Source organism: Rousettus aegyptiacus, unplaced genomic scaffold (genome assembly GCF_014176215.1).
Source record: "Rousettus aegyptiacus isolate mRouAeg1 unplaced genomic scaffold, mRouAeg1.p scaffold_m13_p_4, whole genome shotgun sequence".
Classification (NCBI taxonomy): domain Eukaryota; kingdom Metazoa; phylum Chordata; class Mammalia; order Chiroptera; family Pteropodidae; genus Rousettus; species Rousettus aegyptiacus.
In genome coordinates, this window is record NW_023416307.1 from 962,840 (window position 1) to 978,804 (window position 15,965).

The 15,965-nt window shown below is 60.5% G+C and overlaps 1 protein-coding gene and 1 pseudogene across 3 annotated transcripts in view; one reads left to right on the forward strand and one right to left on the reverse strand.

The window, feature by feature from the left end:
- The window catches only part of BACE2 (beta-secretase 2), a 71,482-nt gene that overhangs the window by 36,953 nt on the left and 18,564 nt on the right, over positions 1-15,965 (reverse strand). For 2 of the 3 annotated variants that reach the window (XM_036218836.1, XM_036218835.1), the window contains exons 1-2: positions 11,370-11,681; positions 2,298-2,386 (exon numbers count right to left, since the gene is read on the reverse strand). In XM_036218836.1, coding sequence (XP_036074729.1) covers positions 2,298-2,386; positions 11,370-11,666 — 386 coding nt within the window. In that variant the 5' untranslated portion in view covers positions 11,667-11,681. Of the gene's footprint in view, positions 1-2,297; positions 2,387-11,369; positions 11,682-15,965 lie in introns of those variants that run through there. The other variant, XM_016121761.2, reaches the window with a different exon arrangement.
- On the forward strand, positions 15,012-15,130 carry LOC118602416 (annotated as a pseudogene).

The window sequence follows — 15,965 nt, forward strand, 5'->3', positions numbered from 1 at the left end:
ACCGCAGAGCACTTGGTGTAAAAAGGGGGTTCAGGGCTGGGGACTGAGGAGCTGCCAGGCTAGAAGCTTGACCGTGGGCAGGCGTCCTGGCTCGGGACCTCCTGTGCCACACGAGTAAGGAGAGGTCCGGGCTGACGGGGAGCTCTGTGTCGTGATGAAGCAGCTGAGCGTGAGCAGTCGGGGTGGGGGGCAGTTCGGGGCAGAGGGTTTGGACAAACCACCTTTGGGCAAAGTCAAAGGGGAGCCGAGGTACCCTCAGGCCCCTCCCCTGACACACACACACGGAAGTACCCCCCCTCCCCCACTTCACGCCTATCGTGGTTACAGACGCGACTTATTAGTCTCCATCACAAAGCAATCACTGGCCAGGAGTTTCATCCTGGATAAAAGACGGAAGGTTACCAATACCCTGGCTCAGCACCTAAGCTATAGGTTCCTTGAGGGAGGGGCCAAGCAGATCTCTGTGTAGACCCTGAGGGCCCGCAAAGCAGTAGCCAGCACTGCCTTCGCCTCGCGCACCGGAGACCAGAGCTCTACGTGCCACCAAATTGGGGACCAAGACGTGGCACTGCGGGACGACGGAGGAGCCGGCTCACGCACGGCGGGGCGTCTGCTGTATCCGAGTCGCCCGGGACCTGCAGATGCTTCCTGTTGTTACTGCCCCCGTTTGTCCCCCAGGTAAGTCGGGGTTTGGTCCCTGGAACAGGAGACTGTGGACGAAGACAGAGACGGGGGAGACGACAGGAAGGTTTGCGGCAGGGAAATCCGGCGTGGCCATTTTGAGTCTGGGGAGGGTTTACGTCGCTGTTCCACAAACCACACGTCAGCACACTGGCTTCATCTGCTGAGTTTAAATTTTAGGGCCACAAAAATAGATGGGAAGTCCAGGTGTGCATGGCGCTCGAGCAGCAGCAGGGCCCGGGGTCCCCCCGGAGCTGAGTGCTGTGGCCGCGGTGGCTGTCCCTGGGTCCGGACCACACAGAGAACTCCATCCTGGCTCCCCTCCCTCCTCGCGACCCCGCGCCCGACAGTGGGGCGCTCTGTGCTCACACACTCGCCCTTCCACACAAGCCACGGTGTTCTCTCGCCCAGAAATGGCCTCGATGCGCCACACCCCGGCCCCTGTGGGACGGTGGGGCACGGCCAAGGTGGCTCTCCAAGCAGCCCAGGCCCTGCCTGCCCGGACGGCCGCACGCTCGTGTCCGGAGTCTGCCCCCCGCCTCAAGCCCACCGCCACTTTAGAACTTGAGGGACCACGGAAACACCTTGCAGCTCAGGTGTAAGGACCCCGCTGTCTGACTTGCACGTCTGGGAAGCGAACCCCACGAGAACGCAGGAGACTCAGAAGAACTGCCCTGGAATGAACACACTCACAGACACACGTGTGTCCACGTACAACACACACACGTATGTGCTCACAAACGCACACACACACAAACGTGTACGAGCACTCACAAACATGTACACACATACATACACACAAATGAATATATACACACACAAATGTGTATAAGCACACACAAACGTGTACACACACATACATAGACACACTCACAAACATGCACACACACATACACACAAATGCACACACATGCATATACACAAACACACACACAAATGTGCACATGCACACATATACACACATACAAACATGTACACATACATGTACATGCACATACACACCCACCACATGCATACATACACATAAATGCATACACACACGTGTGTATGTGTACATACACACATACACAAATGCGTACACACACTTACAAACACACACACACACATACACAAATGCATACATACACATACGAATGTGTATAAGCACGCACAAATGTGTAAACACACACACACACTCACAGACACATGTGTGTACACACACAACACACATGCATGTGCTCACAAACACGTACACACACAAACGTGTATGAGCACTCACAGACGTATACACACACATACACACACACTCACAAACATGTACACACATACACACACAAACACATACACACATACAAATGTGCACATGCACACATATACACACATTCGAACATGTACACACACGTGTACATGCACATACACACAGGCACATGCATGCACGCACAAATAGGTCCACACATATATATACACACATGCATACACATAAATGCGTACATGCATATACACACACACAAACGTGTACACGCACACGCCTCCCCCGAGAACGAAACGGGCTTTGGCTGCCTGGCTCCGGGGAACTGCGAAGGATTCCTGGGGCGCCCCCACGCCGAGGCGTGCCCAGCCCCGGGCGCATCGCTCACCTCTCTGTGTCGAAGTACGAGTCTATGTAGGAGTGCGGGGCTCCGGCCACGGCGAAGTTGCTGCTGCCGGTGTCCACGAGGATCTGCAGCTTTTATTTTTAAGGGGAAAAAATAAAAAGAAACCATGAGGTCACGTGCATCAAGCAAGCTGCTTGGACCATTCTTCTAAACACAAAATGCTAAGAACGATTTACGACTGGGGGAAAAAACTTAGGTCGATTAGAAATTTGTAAATAGCTGTTATAAAATTGGTACCTGAGCACAGTCCAGTAAGGAGCCCGGGGTCTGGGGCGGCAGTGGGGGGCCTGCGCTGCCTCCCACACGTGCCCAGCTTTGAAGAAAATAAACGCATTGAACTGGCGTTTCCTTGTTAAGCCGTCGGGACCAGCGAGACAGAGCCCCCTCACCCGGGCTGTCGCCCCGGTTTTTCACCTGGCTGGGGTCCCCTCTTCCTGCCTTCCCACTCTCGCCTGGAAGCCCGATCCAGCGGGACTCCCCCTCCGAGTCCCCTCCTGGAAGTGGGTTTTCCCTCACCTCCAATGCACGGCGCCTGGGCACACCTGTCACAGGTGTCGTTTTTTAGTTTTAATGAGGTCTAATGTACACAGAACAAAAACCCAAGGCCTTAGGGTTTCCACCGGTGCGTTAGGACATGCTGTGGCACCCAGACCAAGACGCCGAAATTTCTATTATCCCCAAAAGGTCCTTCTATGCCCCTCGCCCGTCAAGGCAACCACCTCGTGACGACTGTCACCACGGGCTGGTCCCCGGATGTCGCATATGTGCAGTCGTGTGCATTTCTCTTGAGTCTGGCTTCTTCCGCTCGACATATATTTTTTTTTTTTTTCAGATTCCCATCATGTTGCCGTGTGTCTGCTGGGGAAGTGGGGCCCCTTTGCGTGGACTTGTCGCCGGCTGTCTGTCTCCCTCCCGATGGGCATTTTGGTCGTCTCCCGTTTTAGGCTGTGCTGGACGACGCTACCAGGGACATCCCCCCCTCAGTCGTTCTCTGAACAGAGGTTTCCGTTTCCCTTGGGTGAAGACCTAGGAGGGAAGCTTGTCTGGTCACAGCGTAGACGTGTCTGGAATGTTTTTAAAAACTGCCGAACGGCTGCAGCCCCACGCGCAACCTGCCAATGGACAGTCCGCACGCTGCGTGTCTTTCTCACGAGGGCCGTCCTCCTGCGGGATGCTCTCTCGCTGTGGGTTTCACTTGCGACTCGGTCCCCAGTGACCAGCGATTCTGAGTGGTTGCCCTGAACTTCAATGGTTTCGCCCGTCTTTCCCCAGAGAACAATGGTGTCCAAGGGTAGGAAGAACGTATTATCCATCTTTTTACCCGCAGCCTCTACCCCAAGGCCAGGCACACAGCCAAATGTTTACAGAATAAAGAAGTATCTTTTAAAAAGAAACATAGACTATGCGGCTATAACCCCAAAGGCTGAAAATCAAGTTTAAAGAAACTAGACAAGGAAATCAAAACAAAGACGTTTTTCCCCAGAGTGAGCACCACTTTGGGTTCCTGCCTGTCCTAGTTTTGCGACCACCCACCTCAGCCGCCTTGCTGGGTGCTGCGCATCGCCCCTGGGTGCTGGAGCTTCCTGGGGTTCAGCCCCGGAACCACTTCTGGGCCCCCGACACTCTTCCCTGCCGTGACCTCACTGAGCCTCAGGGTTTCCAATGCCTTCCGAGCGCTGAACCCCAATCTATCTCCACCCGGTCTCCCCTCAGAGCCGCAGGCTGTCCCCACTCAACGCCTCCACCTGAAAGTCTAGCGGCCATCTGTGGGGGTCAAACCGTGTCCCCCAAGTGGACGCATCGAAGTCCTAACACCCAGTATCTGCAAACGTGACTTTATGTGAAAACGGGGTCTTTGCAATCGAGCGAAGACGAGGCGGTTAGGCTGGGCCCCACTCCGGCACGACCGGTGTCCTGGCACGAGGCAGTGCCACGTGAAGACCCAGGCGGAGAAGGACGCCGTGTGGTAACAGAGACTAGAGAGACGCGGCTGTGAGCCAGGGGACGCCAGGGCTTGGAGGCCACCGCCGGGAAGTGCAGGAGACAAAAGGGTCCACCCAGAGTCTCAGGGGAGTCGCGGGCCTGCTGACGCCTCACCACCCGGTCTGGGGCGTCTGGAATGGCGGCCACGGGAAACGAGCAGCCCATCGCGAGGCCGACACGTGCAGGGCCCGACCCCCGGCTGCACCCCGCCTGCAGCCCCCACGGGCCGCACCACCTCAGCGGCCACCGTGACCATGTCGATGTGCAAGCCACAGCCTGCCGGGCCTCTGCCCTGCCACGGCCGCCGAGTCCACGTCCCGTCCCCTGACCTCAGCCGTCCCCGGCGGCCGGACAGCCACGCCGCCGTGAGCAACCCTGGCGCCCTGGATGGCGGAGGCCTCTCCACGCTGCCCCTCCCTCCCAGGCTGCGCTCGGTGGGCACCGTCCAGGGAGCGCCCGGGGCTTCCTTCGCGGCTTCAGCCTCCGCCAGGCCCCTGCCCCTCCCGCCCTCCACTCCCGACACTCGTCACCTTCTGGTACGGAGCAGCCCCGGCGGGCGTCGGATGGCGCCTGCTCCGTGCCCGGGGCTCCTCAGCGCTTCACGCATGCAGGCGGCCACGCAGCTCCGAGCTGCGCGAGTCCCCTGCGCGGATTCTTCCCACGCGCGAGCGCGGCCCTGCGCGCGCACCTTCTCTTCCCTGTGATTTTCTTAGAGATGCTTTCTTTTCTCTGGCTTGCTTCGTTGTAAGAACGCACCGTGTGACACACATAACATGCAACGTGTAGGTCGACTGCTTCGTGATGCTCCGGTCGGCAGCGGGCGACCAGCAGTCAGGTGTCTGGGGAATCAGGTTACCTGTGGGTTTTCAGCTGAGCGGGGAGTGGGGACCCCAAGCCCCAAGTCGTTCAGGGGTCAACGGTGTTAACTGGCTGAAGCCTCGCAATGGCCTCCAAGGGCAGCTTTACCATCGGCCAGCCCACAGACGGGGAGCCGGCAGCTCTGCAGGAATGGCCGAGAGACGGGTCCGGGGACTAAGGCCCCCAGGAACTTCAAAAGGACGGTGACAACAGACAAAACGAGGAGGTGATACATGCCACCATCCACGTCTCAGCTTCAGGGGACGAATCCTCCCCCCTGACCCTCCCCCTGCGGACCTGCGGTCGTGGGGCGCCTCGCGGGGATGGAGTCCATGCGGAGCTTTCCAAACCGCGTTTCGGGTTCTGCGTGGTAATGGCTGATGCTCATCAGCCCGACTCTGCGAAGGGCAGCTGGGATTGGGTTTCGCCTGGATTTCTCACAAACGTGAAAAGGGCGCCGAGTAAATCTGCTGGCCCTTATGACGCAGGACAGGGCACGCTCCCCCGAGTGGGGGACACACTCCCCTCGAGTGGTGGGGGGACCAAGCCCCACGCCGAGAGAAGAAGAGGGGCCTTTGGCGGAGAGTGAAGAAAGAATTCAACACACGCGCCAAAGTCAGAGTCAAAAGGAAAGTTTATCAGAAAAGGGGTCGCACTCCTCAGACAGAGCATGGTCTCCTCCCAGAGGCAGAGTGAGCGGGGCCGAGAGGCTCGGGAGGCTGGCGAGTGGGGCTGGGGCAGCAGCTGGTCCGGGGATGCAGCTCACACAGCCTTCCTGAGCTCCCGTGAGCTGCAGCCTGAAGCCTTGGTTCGCCCATCTCCTTGGACATGGGCGAGCGGGGAGGCAGGGGACGGGCGTGTAGTGGGGGAAGGGAAGGTGTGGCCCCTCCTTGGCGTGGGGTGTGGCTGTCGGCGCCCCGGCGACACCTCCCTTCGTCCTGCAGGTGTCCTCCCGGCCTGGCCGCAGCCCGGCCGGCCCATCGCAGCCTCGGACGGATCGTGGCTCGGTTCGCATTTTAATTCTCTCGCCTCCTCCAGACGCGACCGGGATTTTGCTGGAGAGGAACCGGCGACGCTGTGGAGAGTCCACACGGACCCACGGTGGGCGCGGGCGGAGCCGGTGGCCCCCGTCCGGCCCCGGGGCGGAGTTCTCGGTCTCTCCCTCCCTCTGCCTGTCTCTCCCTCCCATTCCCAGTGACTCTCCACCACATGATTATGCCTCGTTTTTTAAAACTCCCTTCCACTTCAGGTCTTTTAAGAGTCGGTCCCATTCACGTCCTGTGCTCTACGTTGTCCTTAATCCGATCGCGTCCTGTGTCACGTTTTCTGTTTCGATCCTGCAGTTCGGGGTTTCCGTGGAGGCCTCGGCAGGTCGGCGTGACTGGTTACCTCTTTGGCCATTGGCCATTCCAGGTCCACGCCTCCTCCCCCACCCAAGGCGAGGCTGAAAGTCCCAACGCCTTCATCAGGCAGGGTTCAGTCCCCAGGTTCTGGGGCTTATCCAAAAGCCAGCTCATTAATGCAACACAGGTGTGGCTGACTGACAGGCACCTGCTGTGAATAACAAAAGACACCTTTGTCACTCCAACCAGGAACTTCCAAGGGCTTCAGGAACTGGGACAGAGACGGAGCGCACATTCCTTCTTACAAATCACACCACCACGCACGGCCAGTGGGAGACGGCGGCGGCCTGGCCCTCACCCACCATCGGAACGAAGTTCCGAAACGCGGCCCGGCAAGCGTCAAGGCTGCCGCCCAGACGGCAGACGCCGGGCCCGGCTGACGTGAGCCGACACCTGTGACTCAGGCCCTGCGTCCTCATCACCTGTCTGTCCCCGACTCAATGCTTGGAGGCAAGATGAGCTTTTAAACCTGCTCGGGCGAAAGCAGCAGCGGGGGGGGGGGGGGGGGGGGAAGGAGAACTTCAGGCCTTTCAAAGCAAGGTGGGGCTGTTCGGCTTATGAGCTCCATCAAGCACCCCCAAGAAATTGTAGTGGAAGACACCTTTTCTCAGTCATTGATAGTCACAGGTAATAAAAGCTGAGGATCCCTGGACCAACGTCCTTCCCGGCCAGCGAGGAAAGCGTGCCATTTTCACGAATTTCCTTGGTGACCGCACACCCCACACCCCAGCCGGACTGTGGCCGGGGCCCCCAGGATGGCATTCCACATCCACACCCCAAGCTCCTTCGCCATGAGGCGTGGCCGAAGCGGACAGAAGGCGATTGTTCCTGGCACAATGGCCCCAGTGACAGGGGGCGGTCTCGGTAGACATTGCTTTCTTCCTTCCTGGGTGTGGAATTCTACCCACAGCCTCCGCGTCGTCTCAGAACCACGTCCGTTATACGCCCCGCCCCGCCTTCCGTCACGCGGTGCGTGGCCCCCGTCTTACAGAGGCAGGACACGAAAGGCAGAGAACGTCACCCCGAAACACGGGCGACCCAGCTCGCGCCACACAAGCCCGCTCTCGAGAAAACTCGATTCGGAGTCACAGCTTGGCAAAGCTGGCCGCTACCTCCGTCCTTCCTAGAGCACGTGATTTAAGGAGACAGATCGCTCCCATGAACGAGGCGGCCGCAAAGTCAGGCCCAGGACGAGTATGTGGGGAGCAGGAGACGATCTGGGTCGGGCTGCAAGGACCGTGAACGAGCCGGCACCTTCTCCTGCTGGACGGCGCGGCCAATGGACATTTCTCGGGCTGGTTTCTGCCCAGAACCATGGCACCCCTTTCTGCAAGTAGTCCCGATGGAAAAAGGAAAAAAAAAAAATAAAAATAAAGCCAATTGCCCTACGATTTCACCGCACCCACCGTGAAGCGAGTGAGACCCGAGGGCTCGGGGTGCCGGCTCCCAGACCCCTCGGCCCGCCCCGGGCCAGCGGCGGCCCCTTCATCACGGGAGCTTCCGAGACCTCACCCCGCCCGTGTGGTGGCAACTCCACGCGCCTGCGAGAGTCTCGCCCCGGAACACGTCATTCGGCCCCGGAAGGGGCACCGAAAATACATGCACGGTCTCGAATTTGGGGACCGTGCTGCATGTTCGCAGCACAGCCGGACAGACCCGGACGCCCCTGAGACAGACGCCCGCCGCCCTCCACACGAGGGAGGCAGAAACGCAGCATCGCTTTTCAAAGTGCGTTGAGCGACAGGGCTCAGAAATGAAATGTTTACAAAGGGGACGCAGCGGAGGTGGGGAGACGTGTCCTGGCCCCCCCCACCCCCACAGTTAAGGATAACGGGGGGAGAAGGACGCATCCCTGGGCCTGTCCTCAAGGCTGCCTGCGGTCCTAGTGGCCAGGCCCAGGAAGCTGCAGCACTGACTGCAGGAATGACAGTGGGAAGTTTTTGTTCGTTTTTAAACATAAAACGGTGAAACCCCACACACACTGCCTCAGGCTCCTGCTTGCCTCCGCCTCACGGCCGAGCTCTGCAGAGCCCCCCACATCTCGACCCTTCCCCTCTCCTCCTCTCCACAGCCGCTAAGACGGGGCCACCGCCTCGCGGCTTCCACGACGGCCAAGTTCACCAGCGACCTCACCGCACGGAGCCCGTGGGCTCCTCATCGCGCTCCGCTCATCCTCCCGCCTGCGAGGACCAGTGGCCTCTGTGGACCCGTCCCTCCCCGAGGCTAGGAGCCCCCCCTTCTGGCTGTCCTGTCACGGGCCCCCCGCTTGGTCTCTGTGGGAGACGACCTTTCCTCTAACCATTCTCTTGAAAAGCCTCACACGTCATTTCTGAGGATTCTTCGTCCCCAGCCCCTGGCACATCGTGGAGTCCAACTGCCTTCTCCAAACGGCGTGCCCAGCCCAGGGCACCCTCACGAGCGTGCGGCCCACGCGGGGTCCCCCTCTCCTTCTCCAGCACCTCGGACCGCGCTCAGGGCTCAGCAGGGGCTCAGCAACCCGCCACTGAATAAGTAAATGAGAGTGTTGAGCGAGAGAGACTTTCACCGAGGGTGGGTGCTGTACAGAGACGCACATCCGCGGGGAAAGGAACGTGTTTGTTCGTCTGTGAAACAAGTGTGTTTTGCTCACCCTCCAGTTACGCACAAAACATCGAGAGGGCAAAAGGACTTAGACCGGGGGGCCCAACGCCCCGGGCCGCGGACCGGAACCAGCCCATGGCCCGTTAGGAACCGGACACGCAGCAGGAGGTGAGCGGCGGGCGACCCCCAACGCCGGCATCGCCGTCTCGGCTCCGCCTCGGGTCACCGGGCATCAGAGTCTTGCGGGAGCCCCAGTCCCTGGTGGCAAAAAGGCTGGGGACCATGTCTTAGATAAGGTGAGAAGACGCGTGGGAACCCTGTCGCGCCCAAAGCAGAAAGGCTCTCCTTTGGCAGTCACCGGTCTCTGACGATTTTCTCCAGCCCACCCCGACCTTGCATGATGAGGTTTCAGAAACAGTCACGAGCAAGGACAACTGTGCCCCCGTCGCAGGCATCAGGCGGGTGGACGTTGGACACGTTCCGACACGCACGCTCTGCCCCCCACCCCGTGTGGAGCGGGCAGAGCTGCCTCGCGGCGACGTGGCTCTTGGGGCTGCAGAGCGGAGCCGGGCGCGGGGCCCGGGGCCAGGCGGCAGTGCACCCGGAGGCGCGCGTGGCCGGGCGGGCGCCTTCGCCTGCATTGCTCTGCTCCGCGTCTCTGAAGGTGGCCATCAGCCACGCACGCGGGCACCTGCGTTAACCGCAGGCCCTCGGCGGGGGAGCAGGGCACGCCGGCGCTGACCGACGGGCAGCTCTGGGCGGGAGCTGAGAAGGCCGAGGTCCGTCCCTGGTGGCCGTCAGCACAGCACACTCCGTGGCTTCCCACGGAGCCTCTGGCCCAGGGCGGGGCCCCTGCGCGGTCCGCATCTACCAGGCCCAATCGGGAACGTGCTCACAGACAGTCGGGGCGGGACCGCTATTCTTTGCTCTGCCTGGACGAAGCTTATGCATTTTTTAAGTGGAACAGTATATAGGGTCTTAGTTGCCTCATTTTGTCCCGTTGCCCTTGGGCGCCCTTGCTGGGACCTCCTCACGTCTCCTACATTCTCCGATCGCTCTTCCGAGGCTTGAGGACGAAGTCCTCTTCTCTTTCCGAGGGTCCCCACGGTGACAATGGGAACCTACCAGCCCTGTCCCCAAGGCGGGCGGGAGTGGGCAGAAGGCAGACGAGGAGGGCAAGCCTGCCAGGGAGCTGGGAGAAAGGGGCGGGCCTGCCCGGCGCGACTCCTGACCCGTCTGCGTGGGGAGCTGATGCGGCGTCCTGGGGCGGCGCCGCCCAGTGCCCCAGGCGCTCTGGAACAGAACCGCCTGGCCGCCTACACGTCCGGGATGACCGAAGCCGGAAGCAGAAGGACAGCAGAGGTCGCGGGGGCCCCACGCACCGTTGGCGGTCGCCCCAGCTTCTAGGGCCTTCTGTGGCTCGAGGAGCAAGCCCCTCCAGCGTCCAGGGCGGGGAGCGGATGGGCCTGGGAGCAGCTCTCCACCCCGCAACGGCTGATGGATGGAGACCCCGCTCCTCAGGCGAACAGCCCTGGGTGAGCCCGTGGCCCCCCTCCAGAAGTCGGGGGACCTGGCCCCGTTGCCCACTGCCCCTCCTCCTTCCGCCTCGCTTCCTGCCCCCGCCAGCGTCTCAGGCGTTGGGAGAGACAGACCAGGGGAGGCGGAACCTTGCCTGAGGTGCCCCAAAGGCCACGTCTCCTTTAACTCGGGGACACTGAACGAAAACGAAAACCAGAGTGTTCGGGAAGCTAAGAGCCGCGCGGGGCCCGCCTCGCGTCTGCCTGCCGCCGGGCGGAAGCCGCACGCCGCACGCGGACCGACCGCCCCGTCCCACCCTCGGGGAGGCCGCGGCCCTCGCCTGCAGAAGGCCATTCGCTAATTGCTGCAACAAGGCGGAGCGGGGCATTGAAGGGGAGGTCCGGGTCACTAGCGAGTTCGCGATGAGCAGCCAGAGAGTTCTCAGACCACTGTCTCTTTCGGCAGGTTAACAGGAAAATTAGCAGGTCGTTTAAATAATAGCTCATTTCACACAAGGATTCCTGATTCCATTAGCGGCCCATCCGCTGAAGTCAGCCGGCAGGAGAAGCCACCACGGCAGTAGAAGCCACCACGGCCTCGCTGGCCTGGCCCGGCCTCGCGGGCGCTTTGCCCACAGTGACCGCACGTGACCATCCCGGCTCGCTCACCAGGGGCGTTCAACGCTCCAGTCCCAGAAATGAATCTCACTTACCCAAACACATCCTGTCGAAGACAGTGAGTATAATTGCCACGTGCCACGCCCCCGCGATCTGAAATCGGGGTCGTCTCTACGAAGAGCGGGCGACGTCGTTCTCAGAGGGCTTCCGCTCACCGACGCGGCCGGGCCTCGCCGAGGAGCCTGGCCGTGCGGCTCGCGCGGGCCGCGCGTGTGCACACGCCTGTGCTTGCACCATCGCGCCACGGGTCCCGCCAGGCAGGCGCGTGTCAGGAGCCGCGTGGATTCCCGGGCGGCGGCCGCGTGGGGGGCGGGGCGGAAGCAGGGCTCCATCGCTCGGTTCCGGGACATGACTCGCTCCCCCCGGGGGCTCAGGGCTGGGCGGGTGAAGACTCTGGGGCGCAGGGAAGGTGGGTGTGGGGTGCCGGTCCGTCCTGAGTCACCCCCACGTCGGAACCCTTCTGCGACGGGAGCCGTCGCTTCCCCGGCGGCTGACGCCCGTCACGGTGGTGGGAGGAGGGTCCCCCTGCGCGCCGACACTCTCCAGCCCCCGACCCCGTCAGGAGGAGTGGGAGGGGGAGACCCCGTCACGCCCCGTGGCCCGCGCCCTTGAATGCAGGGCGAGTACCGTCCGATCCCAGGATGAACCTGGTTTCCAGGTGTTTTTATCTACAGTCCCGGGGTGCACCCTGTACCCTGTCTCTCAAGCAGAGTAGCAGGAAAAACACCCGCGTACGGGTCTGGCAGGCCCGGCCCCCCGCCCGGCCCGGCCTTCTGCTGGCTGTGGAGCATCAGGTGAACGGCCGCCCTCTCTGAGCCTCGGGGCCCTCGCCGAGAAGTGGGGCGTGCAGCGCTGCGGCGACGAGGAGCCCCGAGACGACCACGCGGGGAGCGCCCGGCGCACGCGACATGCTCGTGTCGTGCACAGGGCGGTGCGACCCCGCCTCTCCTCTCGCGACACGGCTGGCTTCTCTCGCGGTGCCAAACGCGACTTGCACGGCACTGGCCCTGCTGCCGGTGAGGCCGGGATGGGCTGGACCACGCGCCACAGGCCCGGGGGGTGACCCGTGGGCGGGGCCAGGCAGCGTCCCGTCCCGGAGGCCTCCGGCCCCGAGGTCAACGCCGCTGTCTTCGCCTGCCTGGCCCTTCCTTCCCCACGCTGGTCAGCGGCCACTCTGCGCCCTGGGCGCCCGGGGGCCACTCCCAATCCCTCGGCCTCCACTTCGTGGACCTGCGCGTCCTGCCTCCTCTGGCATCTTCCTGAAGCGGCTCACGCTCCTCTCCGGCCCTTCCCACGCCCTGGCTGTCGGGTGGCCACGGGCTGCTGGCCCCGAGCGCGGTGTCCAGCACACGGCGAGTGCTCAGTGAGGGCGCGGAATGAACGAGGGGGGCCCAACGTCACCGAGGCCGCCCTGTGCCCAGAGGCTAAGTCCGGTTGGTGTGGGCTCCCTGGGCCGGGCTTCCCCTGGGTCCGATGCCCTCTCTGGGGTTTGGGTGAGTTTGGGGCGTCTCAACCCGAGCCTCCCAGTGCTAATGGGGACAGTCTCACAGCGGCACCGGTGGCACCAGCTCACTCAGGAAAGGAACTCGCTCTCCGAATGCAGGGCCTGCGGACGCACCGCGGACCGGCACCGCGGACCGGCAGCCCGGCCCCACCGCACGCAAGCGCTCACCCCGCGGGCCTTCGCTTAATACGCTAAGGTGCCACTGTCCTTTCGGGCGGCTCAGACTCAAGTGACATCTGCACGGAAGTCCCGGGGTGCGATCACACTTCCCGGCCGCGCCTGGACCAGGGCCCCGCAGAGCCAGGGTCGGCCCCTGGCACCAGTTCCCCACGGGGCTCAGAGCTCACGGAGCGGCCGGTGTCAAGCCTGAGAAAGGTGTGCGGCGGTTTGCCAAGAGGTGCATCGTCCTCAGGGAACCTGACCTCCAGCGCCTGGTTCTCTGCCCTTGGGCAGAGAAGCCAAGCCGGGACTCGGAGGCGAGCGGCCGCACACGAGACAAGCTTCTGGAAGTCAGAGCTGGACAGGAAGCGCTCGTTTGCGAGGGGAGATTTGGTGGCAGGCAGGCCGGAAGCTTCCAGCCGCAGGACCGGCGCCCTGCCCCCACCCCCACTGTAGGCAAAGCCAGGAGGGGCCCGGGGAAGAGCGCAGGGGGCACCCTTTCCATGGAGGCGGTCACGCGTCCCCTTAGCCGGCTGTGGGCGGCTCCTTCAGCCCCCAGGGCCGCACGGTCCACCTGCTGGCCGGATACAGCCCCGCGGACTGAGGAATGGACATTTAAACAGTCATGAGTGAGTCACAAGGCCGGGCCTTGTTCAGGGAAGCCAGTAAAAATAACAACCCTTTTCCCAGGGAAAAGAAGAGTCACGCGAAACTGTTTCTCAGAAAGCACTACCAAAAAGGACAAAAGCAGGGTTGTCCCCATATTTTGGTGATTGCGGGGACAAGTAAGGAAACTTCTATTGACCCAGGGGGCAGCTAGTCTGTACTTCCCCGAAGAGACAACTGAAGCCCCGCCCCCAACCCACGACGCCTGTCCGGAGATCTCAGGAGACATCATTTCAGCTAAACATGGGCCCTTTCTGCACATTTCCCCAGAGGAGTTAAAGCAGATTCTCATCAAAGGTGTAATGTCTTAACTCTCGAGACATTTCTGGAGTTTCACTAAGTAAATGTTCCCTTTTGCTCAAGAGATCTTAACTTACAGAAAAAAAAAAGAGATGGGATTGACTTCACCCCGGCTTACGATAGTCAAACATCCGTTTTTAGTAAATGTTTGAAAATAAAAAAAGAGAGAGAGAGCGAGCGAGCGTATACACTCTCTGCAGCAACAGGCAAGATGTTCAAGTCACTCTTATTATGAAACGGTGACTACTCGCTCTTGTTCTCGGTATTAAGATTTACTTTTTTTAAAACTGTGGCAAAGTACGTGTAACATAAAATTCACCCTCCTGACCCTAAGCGTACAGCTTCGTGGCGAGCACCTGCGCCCCGCTGTGCGTCCTCCAGCACATGGTCTCCAGGACCCTTCACCTTATAGAACCGAAGCTGTCCCCACGGAGCGCGTCCCCTCCCCCCGGCCCTGCCATCGTCCTGACTCTGTGGGCTTGACTGCTCGAGGGACCCGTTGAGCGGACTCATGCAACATTTGTCTTTCATGACTGGCTTAAGGTCCCCACGACCTATCCATACTGTGGCGGGTCCTTCCTTCAAAGGCTGAATAACCATCCACTGTGTGAATAGACCACATTCTTAAAAATCTGTTCGTCCATCATGGGATACTTAGGTGGCTTCGGCCTTTTGGCTATTGTGAATCACGCTGCTATGAACACAGGTGTGCAAGTATCTCTTTGAAATCCCGTTTCAAGTCCTTTGGGAAGGTTCTCCCCCCACCCCCCTTTGATAAATACTTGGTAAGCAGCTACCACAGCCCTGGGCCTTGGGGACGAAGCCAGTCCCATGACCCTAACGGATGGACTTCACCCCCTAACGTTCAGGCAAAAGACCAGCCTTCTCTGTTACGATGGCCGTCAGGCTCTGTTGCACTGAGTGAAGGGCAGGTGAGGAATAAAGCACAGGTAACTAGGGATGATTTATTTGAGGTTTAGCCACTGAATCAAAGTTTAATTCTCAGCCCCTTCTGCCGCCACTGAACACACTTTAAAAAACAAAACAATTCTACGGCCACGCCACCCTGAACACGCCCGACCCCCTCTGATCTTGGAAGCTAAGCAGGGTCGGGCCCGGTTAGCACTTGGATGGGAGACCACCTAGGAAGACCAGGTGCTGTAGGCGTAAAGAATAAAAAACAAGGGATGTAAGCTGACAAGGTCCTCGCAAAAAAAATAAATAAATAAACAAAACTCTTCTCTGTTTATTGCGATATTCGTCAAGGCTAATGCTGTGTCCGTCACGAGAGGCTTCCTCGTGGTGGGACGGAGGCCTTATTCTGGAAGGTCTTATCCATGATTCCGAATCGCGCGTACAGGTGGCTACTCGACGCCGAGCTGTGCTTAAAACTCGCCCGCCGGGGCCGGCCTCTCGAGCGCATTCCACGGGAACACACGTGCGATGCCGTCGAGGACTGAAAAGCAGACAGCGCGACTTCGGCCCCCGGCGTGACTGACACCGAGCCACACCGATGACCGCGCGTGAGCCGGCGGGCGGCGGCGGCCCGTGACCCGAGGGGCCTCGCGCTTCGCCCGCGCGGGGCGCGGCGGCCTGGCCTTCTTGACCTCTGCCCCGGTCCTTCCATTCCCCCGCATCCCCTCGCACGCGGGCTCAGCAGCCCACCCTCGGACTGCGCCGCACAGAAAGGCCTTTGTTGCCTGGTTTGCCGCCCGGTGCTCATTTCGGGCCGGCCACTTAAGAAACAGGCTAGTTCTATGCGGTTTATAAAAGGCTTTGGTGTTTTGTCCTTGTTAAACCCATGAGAAAAATAAAGGCATTATAATGGGCATGAAGAGATCAAAGAGACCATTCTCTGCTAAAAATATTTTTTAAAGCCCTTCCAAGTAAATTTCTCTCAGGAAAGACCTTAAATCTTCATTGATCTATCTCCACGTTTTCATGGTGTCCAGATACTCTGAAAGAATGCTAACCCGGGGAGAAGCGACAGATGCAGAACAGT